At 44.2% G+C, this 10,403-nt stretch overlaps 1 protein-coding gene across 4 annotated transcripts in view; it reads right to left on the reverse strand.

Moving 5' to 3' along the window:
* Nucleotides 1-10,403, reverse strand: part of LOC122720138 — a 39,008-nt gene that overhangs the window by 3,673 nt on the left and 24,932 nt on the right. For all 4 annotated transcript variants that reach the window (XM_043946638.1, XM_043946637.1, XM_043946635.1 and 1 more), the window contains 2 exons: nt 1,037-1,726; nt 22-944 (listed from right to left, as the gene is read on the reverse strand). In XM_043946638.1, coding sequence (XP_043802573.1) covers nt 22-944; nt 1,037-1,726 — 1,613 coding nt within the window. The remainder of the gene's footprint in view (nt 1-21; nt 945-1,036; nt 1,727-10,403) is intronic.

Raw genomic sequence — 10,403 nt, forward strand, 5'->3', positions numbered from 1 at the left:
CGCGAGGAGGAGCATGCTTACCTGATGCAACAGTATCGAGTCTCGGGATTTGATTTCGGGTAGGTCGACGATGGGCGCGTCGATCGTTATCGTCTCCTTCTCGGGGATCACCAATCCTCTCAGTTTCGAGATCGACCTCTTCCTCTGCTCGATCAATTGGTTCAAACTGTTCCTCCTTAAACTGTCCTCGGTCGGTCTCTTGAACGTGGACGCCAACGAATTCGTCCTTGCGATCGCCAACGTTGGCGCGAGATCGCCGGCCGTCGAGGTACGATCCTGATGCCCGTACGCCGACGAGGAACCGGAGAAACTCGTGGCGCGGGACAACGCGGCCGACGCGATACCCGGCTTCATCGCCGGAGAATTTTGACCCGTACTCGTGGTCGAGACGTAACTCTTCACCGACGATTTGGGTATCGGGCACGCCTCGAACGAGGAGCCGGTCGACGAGCCATTTGGACCGGTCGTCGAGTTGCCGCTTCCAGGTCTCTGTGGAACGTTCGAGAACGTTTTCGAGGCGTTGAACGCGTTGAACGTGCCGGCCAATGGCGATCGTTGCCTGTTGTACCTCTTCCCCGGATCCTGGCCAATACTTCTCCCCGAGTCGGTCAGATCGAACGAGCTCTGCGTCCTATCCCCGAGGAACGAGATCCTCTCCTTCTGGCCGCAATGCCTCTCGTCGCTGCACACGTCCTCCGTCGACTTGTACTTGGACAGCCTCCTGTTAGTCGCGGCCGCGGCGATCATGCTCGCGTTCGGGAAGAGGGGGCCGTCCAGGCTGCTTTGGGACGAGAACATGGCGATCTTGTCCCTGACGGATCGTTCGGATTTGTCGTCCTGCCTCCACAGTTCGCCGTTCAACGTGAATTTTCTGGGCGTCGAGTCCAGGATCGGGGCGTTCCTCGCCGCGTACGAGGTGGGGCAACGGTCGATCTTGGGCGGGCCTGTGAACGAAAACACGAACGAATTAGGAAACATCGTTCGAGGCAAGGAAACATAATCGAAGGGGCGACGGAACGCGGATAGGAAATTTTACCGGTGAGCGGTAGCGGCGGGGGCGTGTCATCCTTCTCGGCGTGGCGATCCTCCTCGATCACTGTGGTCGTCACGTCTTTGTGATAATAGCCGGTGATCTCGATCCTCTTCTCCGACACGAGGACGCCTCCGTCGCAAGCTTGGCTCCCGTAGCAACCGGCCGTGGCCGAGTAAACGGACGTACCCTTTTTGACCAGGTCGTCCTTCGGCTCCTCTCGAGCCAAAAGGGAGACGGTGTTGCTGCTCGCGTCTTGACAACGGACAACGTTCTCCCGCTCGATCTTCCCGCCCATCATCTCGATCCCCGCCATCTCCAGCTTTCCAACCACCTCCTGGCAAACAGGCGAGCTCTCCGCGCCCGGGACAAGGCCCGGGATCCTGTTCTCGGATTGCAGAATGATACCGGTGGCCACGTTCCCCTCCAGCAACTTGTACCCCTCGTTCACCATGAACGACTCGCTCTCGTTGCACACGAGGCGGCCGTTCGCCATCATCGTCGACGTCCTCGCCGTCGCGCTCCCCGTCGTCACGAAACGTTGCTGCTGTTGTTGTTGCTGCTGCTGCTGCTGTTGCTGTTGCTGCTGCTGCCCACTGCTCCCACCGAACTCTTGGTAGGCCGCTGGAAACTCGTCCCCGTCCGGGGGCAGCCGCTGACCGCCTCCGCAGTTGTCCATCCTACCATTTACCGTCTCTAAAATCACACGTCAAGGAGATGATCGTCAAAGTGTTGGTTATCTCCTCTTTCTCTTCGATATATCTCTCTCGTCTTGGATATATTAAAAGTAAATTTCGAGCTATTTGTTCGTCGATAGATTTTTCGTTCCCCGAGATCGAGGAATCTTCGATTACAAATCGCGCAACGTTTGAGAAATTTGCATGGACATGGGTGACAATTCGTCCATCTGACAATTCTCTCTTCGAATCACGATTCTCACCACCTCTAGGATCCCTTTAGATTCGTTCAAGTGAAGTCGAAACGGGTTCACGCTCTCGTGCACCCGACGGAGAGGAGATCGACACGTCGCTCTTTCGATCCACACGCGTCGTTGCTCTCGCGATCTCTCGAGCGGGAACCGTTGATCCGTTCGAGCATTTCAAATACGCGAGATTTCCAGCGCGGAGAGGTGGAGAGGTGGGAGAAACAAGAGCTGCTGCTGCTGCTACTACTACTACACTACTACGACGCTCGAAAACGTTTTAGCCTGTTAAGCGAATTCTAACGTTTGTTATTCTTTTTTTTCCTTTTTTTCTTTCCTTCAACTTGTCATTTACCGTCTTATTCCGCAGCCAATACAACCGAGATAGGAATTTCAATCTACGCAATTGAGATATTCGTTCCGTAACCGGCCACGTTATATCTATATATATATATATCTATATATATATATATATATATATATATATATATATATATATCGTGTTGTTATGATTCGCGTCCACTCGCGTGTTTAAACTTTTAACTCGTTATACTCGTTTCGAATCGAAGGTCGCCGAGAACAGGATCCGGAAGAGAACGAGAATTCGTTCCAATTGCTTTCTAAGGTCAAAATATCAAACAGAGAGAAAGAGTGTCAGGTTTCTCCGTGAATGACACAACAAATGTTACACACATACATATATGTATGTGTATATGTATATATAGTTCGAAACTTCTCGAATAGGAGAACCGAGAAAACGAAGGCACGAAGAACGGTTTCGACTTACTCGACGGACTCTTGGAAACTTTTCTCGAAACGGATTTTTCGAATTTGGAAATTTTTTCGAGAGAGGGGGAAGGTGGAAGATTCGAAATTTATTTCGAACGAATCGCGCTTATCGTTGGCTTACTTTCACGAGGGACGGATTATGCGGTTAGTAGGGAGGGAATCGGACGTGTCCAGAGCAGATCACTCGCTCGGATCCAAGGATTTCTACATTCTAACGCGCGCACCCACTGATAAATCGCGCGTTATCCGCGCTCCAGCGCCACTCGTGTCACGCTTGGCCGCTTGGAATCGCGGAAAATGTACGAGGGAAAAGGTTCTCTCCTCCTTCTCGGCGATGAAACCAAGTTTCCTTGGATTTCGATAATTGATTAATCGACGATTCGCTTTTTGCTCGTGCGTTAAATACGAAATAAGAACGATAAGAGGGATCGTCGTGCTTTCTTAATCGAGGGGTTTGATGTTTGCGAGCTTCTTGAAAATATTACATGTAAGAGAAAAAGCGAGGAAACAAAGGCGCGACGAATCGTTAAGCCGACGTAATTCTATCTTCGAAGATGACGAACTGCGGGAATGTTTACGCGGAAAAGATGCGCAGATATCGCCTCATCCTCCATACGATCTTTCCACTCGTCACGTCCAACTTTCTTGCGTATGGAAGATTTAAAGAATCGATAATCAATAATTGATTCCATTTAATGGAATCAATCAAATAAATAAAATTACTTTCCAGGAAAAGGGTATTCTAATAACATTTGGATTTCTTTTTTCGAAACCCTTTTTTCTTCAGAAACCAATAATACGTCATCGATATCTCCAAATACGGCTCGAGCCAAAGACACCGCCTCGTTCAAAGCTTTCATTGGAAAGGCGAACGGAATTCGAAGAGAACTAGCGCAACGGTTCTCTGCACTTTATGCATTCGAGAGTATTTCGCCGCCCTCCTTCACAACTTTGCTCGACGAAAGAGATCCAGAAGAGAGATCTCGCGTCAACCAGACCCACCAAAGCTTTAATCAAATTCTAAATACACGCGTGCCATCGCGGAAGATGGAGAAAAAGATGACGAGAAATAAAAAAATCGACGAATGCGCGTGCTTCGTTTCGCTCCATCAATCCGTCGGATGTTGCTGGCAGAAGAGCAACTCGACCGACGAATTATATAATTCACGGATCTACTTCCCTCTTCTTCTTGCTCTTCGTTTCTCAATCTTTTTTCCAGATTACATTTCTACTTACTAAAAGTACTGCCTAGAATTCGAACGAAGATCTTCGTTTCTTCGATCCCAGCCAATTGTTCTTCAAAGCGGCGCAACCGACTCGCTCAGCTCGTATCTCGGATATCGATAGAAGCGATCGATTGGACGCGTACGTGCCGCTCTACATCGACGTCGCATCTAGAGTGGAGCCTCGATTAGCCTCGTCCGCCGACAATTTTAATCAGACGGATGGATCACGCGTGTGCACGTTTCGCGTTCCGTTCACGGATTATTCGAGATATCGTGGATCGGATCTCCTCGAGCAGAGGAGGCAATCTCCAAGGCTTCTGGAATTCCTCGACACGGCGGATATTAGAATTAAACGGGGATCGATTAATTCGAATCGGAAAAACAAATTAACTTCTACTCGGCTTCCGACGATCGCGATCTCGTGAATTACGGCGAGTACTGACCTCGACTTCGCCCGAGAACCGGGCTTCCTCCGCCACCAATCTCCTCCCGCCGCGTCAGGCTTCTCCGTCGATGACATAACGAATATCGCATCGAATATCTTCGCTTCTCGACGATATGGACATTCCTATACTGCACCTCGATTTTCCCTTCCAACTTCGAACCGAGGAAGCTTCGAGAACTTTTCTCGAGGAGGAGGAGAAGGAGGAGGAGGAGGAGGAGGGAGAGAAGGATACGAGAGAGCAGAGGGCAAAGGGTGCAAAAGGGAGGGAGGGAGGAGGACTGGTTGTTGTTAGCGGTAGGAAGGCTCTCGTGAGACTGGACGACATTGCTCGTCGAGGCCAGCTTCCGCGGTTACCGCCACGACATCGAGCGTTGTACGCACCGGGAGAAGGGATAAAGCGGACGTGTCACGTTTTTCCAGATCCGCCTCGATTACGAAATCTTTCTTTTCGACGGGCCTATATCGAATCTGTAGACGAGCAGGTTCTGGTTTATATTTTACGATTGCCGAGTTGGTTTTGAGAATCGATGGAATTCGAATCAATCTCGAAAAGAAGAGAAGTCAGTTCGCCGTTGAGGTTAGGAACGCGAAGCGTTTGGACGAAATCTTGGAAAGAGGGATCTCTTGCAAAGAGTTCTCGCGGTTGGAAGTCGAATCATTTCGTAATTCCATCCATTTATCGAGATATCGAGTTTCGAGTTCGTCGAATTTTCGATAACAGCTTGTTAATTGATTAATTCGAGAAGAAGGTATTTATTAAGGAATTAGTTCAAGGGGAGCACGATTTTCGACTTCGTCGAATTTTCGATAACAGCTCGTTAATTAATTAATTAATTGTTTCCTTCGAAAAGAAGGAATTTACCAAGAAAATAGGAATTCGAGTTCGTCAAATTTTCAATAAGTTCTTCAATTAATTAATCCTCTTTGAGAAGAAGATATTTACTAAGGAATTACGCGAGTTCAAGGGGAGAACGATTTTCCACTCGAGTTGGTCGAATTTTCGATAATAACTCGTTAATTAATTAATTAATATTATTCCTTTCGAAAAGAAGAAATTTACTAAGAAAATAAGAATTCAAGTTCCTCGAATTTTCGATAACAGATCGATTAATTATTTAATTAATATTGTTCCCTTCGAAAAGAAGGAATTTACCAAGAATTTACCAAGAAAATAAGAATTCAAATTTCTCGAATTTTTGATAACAGATCATTAATTAATAAATTAATATTGCTCCCTTCAAAAAGAAGGAATAGAAAATAGAAATTCAAGTTCCTCAAATTTTCGATAACAGATCGTTAATTAATTAATATTGTTTCCTTCGAAAAATAGGAATTTACCAAGAAAATACGAATTCAAGTTTCTCGAATTTTCGATAACAGATTGTTAATTAATTAATTAATTGTTCCCTTCGAAAAGAAGGAATTTACCAAAAAAATAGCAATTCCAGTTTGTCGAATTTTCAATAACAACTCGTTAATTAATAAATTAATATTGTTCCCTTCGAAAAGAAGGAATTTATCAAGAAAATAGTAATTCGAGTTTGTCGAATTTTCAATAACAGTTCGTTAATTAATTAATTAACGCCGCCCCCTTCGAGAAAAAGGTACCAAGGAAATGAGAATTACGCGAGTGTATCGCGAGTTAAAAGGAAGAACGACTTTTCGCGCGTTGCCGATATCCGCGCCTCATCTTCGTCGAGAAGGGAATTGGGACATTTCGTTTAATATCGAGCTCTTGCGCAATCCGCGCATTCTTTTATCGCCCCATTTCCCGCGTCATCGCGATGGAATGATCGATCGTTTTTCTCCCGATCCCAACTTCGACTTCTCTCCTTACGTTTCTAACCTCAACGTTAACGTTCCCATTGTCGTTCCATTATGGAATTCGTCATTCGTCACCAAATCGGTCTCGGGCGCGATAAGCAACGATCTTCTTATTCGCGACGGGGGAATGAGTCACACGAGCCTTGCGTACGTACGTAGGTAAATACTCGAAGAAGCAAAAAAAAAAAACCGATAAATCATCCCGTTTCTCGAGTTGATAATTTTTCAATATAAAAATAAATATTTTTTAATTTAATTCAGAAATCGTTAAAAACCGATCCATTTTTCCATTTTTATTTATTATTTATATTTTTTTCCACATCGCTCTCCGAATCGGCGCCGATTCAAAAGCACAAAAATCGATCGTCCCCTCCTCCCCCCCGGACACCCAAGCCTTAGAAAAGTGGGACGCAACTTAATACGCGTCGAAGGGTTAATATCACGTTGCAGATCCAAGGAGCGACCTCGCCGCTTAGAGGCGCGTACTCGTTTCGCCTGTTGCTCGAGCCTATTTATATCGATTATCGGGTGCGTGGTTCTAATCGACGCGTTGCGGAAACAAGAAGATCGCGAAACGTTTCTTTCTTTCTTTCCCTCGTCATTTCCCTTTGTCCCTCGATCGATCGCAACCGATGTTATTTGACTGGTGATTCGAACATCTCCTCGAACGCGTTCCTCGAACGCGTCGTCGCTCGAAGGAATACCGAAGGACGAGAAAGGAGGATCGGCGACTCGAGACGGTCGCTTTTTTGCATCTGCTGCCTACTCGAGATTCTTCGATTCACGCGTTGCATCACGTATCGAGCCGCGACGTCGGTTTTTCCGTCCCGGCGATGCTTGGCCACGCGCAACGCCAAGAAAAACGATCCCTTTTTGAAATACAAAGGGAGGGCCGACCTTTTGCCCGCCACTTCCGCTTTGTTTTCTCCGCGAGCGAGGATCGTGTCGCCTTAGAATTTTCTTGGCGCGTTTAATTTCACAGTCGGGTTACCGGTCGAACGAGCCATTCCTCCTCCTCCTCCATCTCCTTCTCCTCGTCCCTGAAATTTCCCTTTACGGATCGCGAAAAGAAAACGACAACAGGACGGAGCGGGTTGTTCGAGACCGTTGTTGTTTCCCGCTAAATTTACTTTCAAGCAGCGGCGCTGGCAACGGCCTTTCAATCGTGGCTCGCTTTCCGATCGGTCGGAGACCACACGCGAGCCGGGTAACCGGATCCTCCTTCGACTCGACCCGTTTCGGCTCGAGCGGCTCTATCATTTTTTCCACCGCGAAAATTACCCCGTTGAATCGAATCGCTTGTCTTGGTGTTGAGGTGTTGTTCTACGTTAATACGAATGATCGGTCACGGAGGAAAATGTATCTTAAATGCGCGGCTTCCTATTTTTATTTTCCTCGGATATTGGATTATATGGCGAAAAAAATGCGAAAAATGCGAGGAAGAATATTTTAGGATAATTTAGAATATTTTAGAAAATCAAGGAGCAAAAAATATTTACGTTTCGATGTACTTTAAAATCGATCTTAAAATCGCGCGGTTTCCTACGTTATTTTTCTCGGATATTGGATTAAATAGTCAAAAAATACGAAAAATGCGAGGAAAAATATTTTAGGAATAAGCGGTGAGATCGTAGATTATCGGATAATCAATCGAGGAGGAAAATATTTCGATGTATCTTAAAATCGATTTTAAAATCGCGCAGTTTTTTATTTTCCTCGGATATTGGATTAAACGGCTAAAAAATGCGAAAAATGCGAGGAAGAATATTTTAGGATAATTAATCAAGGAGCAAAAAATATTTACGTTTCGATGTACTTTAAAATCGATCTTAAAATCGCGCGGTTTCCTATGTTATTTTTCTCGGTTATTGGATTAAATAGTCAAAAAATACGAAAAATACGAGGAAAAATATTTTAGGATAATCAATCAAGAAGGAAAATGTTTATGTTTGGATATATTTTAAAATCGATCTTAAAATCGTGCGAATTCCTACGTCATTTTCCTCGGCTATTGGATTAAATAGTCAAAAAATATAAAATAGTAAAATGGATAAATAGTCAAAAAATACGAGGAAAAATATTTTAGTAATATTTATTAATAAAGTGGTGAGATCGTAGATTATCGGATAATCAATCGAGGAGAAAAATGTTTCGATGTATCTTAAAATCGATTTTAAAATCGCGCGATTTCCTATGTTATTTTCCTTGGATATTGGATTAAACGGCTAAAAAATGCGAAAAATGCGAGGAAGCATATTTTAGGATAATTAAGGAGCAAAAAATATTTACGTTTCGATGTACTTTAAAATCGATCTGAAAAATGCGAGGAAGAATATTTTAGCAATGAGCGGTGAGATCATACATTGGATAATTAATTACGGAAGAAAATGTTTCGATGTATCTTAAAATTAATTTTAAAATCGCGATTTCCTACGTTATTTTCCTCGGCTATTGCATTAAATGGCCAATGAGAAAAATGCGTGGAAGAATATTTTAGAAATAAGCGGTGAGATCATACATTGGATAATCAATCGGAGGAAAATGTTTCGATGTATTTTAAAGTCGATTTTAAAATCGCGCGGTTTTTTACGTTATTTTTCTCGGATATTGGATTAAACGGCCAAAAAATGCGAAGAAGAATATTTTAAGATAATCAATCAAGGAGGGAAATGTTTACGTTTCGATATACTTTAAAATCGATTTAAAAATCGCGCGGTTTCATGTCTACATTATTTCCTATTTACGTTGGATTAACCCTTTGCTCTCGAATGGTGACTCTCAGGCACCACGCGATAACTCGAGAGATGACTCTGCAGCATCACTTGGATCGATGCGGCAAATATTTATTTTTATTCGATTTTTTAAAATATCGCTTCTTAATAGAATGAATAGATTCCTAAGCTCTTCGCGTATAATCTTATAAAACGTGGAATAATATACTGTCGAATGATTAGATTTTTTTATCTCGAATTAAATCGCGGATCGAACTGCATTTTCGGTATTGGTTTGAGCTTAAAAGTAAGTGTAAAAGTACGATAAAAGTGTAAAGATACGTAAAATATCAAAATATAAATTTTACGTGTGAAATCATTTTTTAAATTAACTAAGAAATTCACGGAACGGTTGCGAGAAATGGTGTGGAGTTGTTGATTCGAGCGAAAAAGGCCTTGAGCGCAAACGATTAAATGACCAAAATGCGAGGAAGAATATTTTAGGAATAAGCGGGAAACAGGGTTTCGATGTAACAAATACGGAAAATCGTGAAGAACACAGGGGACATTGGCATTGAAACGAATAATATATATATATATATACGCGCCTCGATACACCTCGTCCTTTTTCGCTTCGTGGGAGCGGCTCGGGAAACGAATCACACCTCGAGAATCTTATCCAATTAATTTTTTACTCGTGCTACTCGATCGTATCCGCGCTTAGGTGTATACATATGCGTATATAACTGCACACGCGAACGGCAGTGCATCGACGCGACTCGCGTGCCCTCTGTACCAATTTACAAAGATCCCAACGAACTAGTAGCTATCGTCCTAGAAGACCGCGGAGCCCCGCAACACGTTGAACCCGCTTTACGATTCAACCGGCGATTCGATTGCTTTTTATTCTCTCTTTCTACGATATACGAGGCGCTTCCTCGTTTTCTTTCGCTCGTGTACCGCGTATCTTCGTTCCCTTCTCGGAAACGGCGCGTGCACAGCTTCGCTTTCCTGGAAATTTCGGAGGTCGCGTTCTACTTGCCGTTCTTATTTGCCACTCGATAGATCCGCGGTACGATATAATCATTACATTAGATATCGAGCGTGTATTTTCTTTCTAATGTATCGCGGCGTAATATTTTATCTCGGTCGGTTCGGTTCAATCGTTATGACATCCAGTTCCAACACCGGCCGTTCCTTTATCGAGTTAAATTAACAATAACCTCTTATCGCCTGTTTTTCTCCATTTTGCCCATAGCGAATCGAGCGGTGGCAGATAACGTAGGAACGCGAGAAAATACGGTTCGGTGACTAAGTTTTTACTTTGGGGACGGGAGGGAAGGAGGGAGGGGGAACAACGTCGAAGGCATCCCCTCCCCTCCCCTCCCCTCCCCCGAATTTTGCTAATTTCGATAATTTAGAAGTTTCGTAAAAATTGTCTTTTTTTTTTTTTTTT

The sequence above is a fragment of the Apis laboriosa genome, unplaced genomic scaffold, assembly GCF_014066325.1.
Source record: "Apis laboriosa isolate Shangri-la unplaced genomic scaffold, ASM1406632v1 scaffold11_cov152, whole genome shotgun sequence".
Classification (NCBI taxonomy): domain Eukaryota; kingdom Metazoa; phylum Arthropoda; class Insecta; order Hymenoptera; family Apidae; genus Apis; species Apis laboriosa.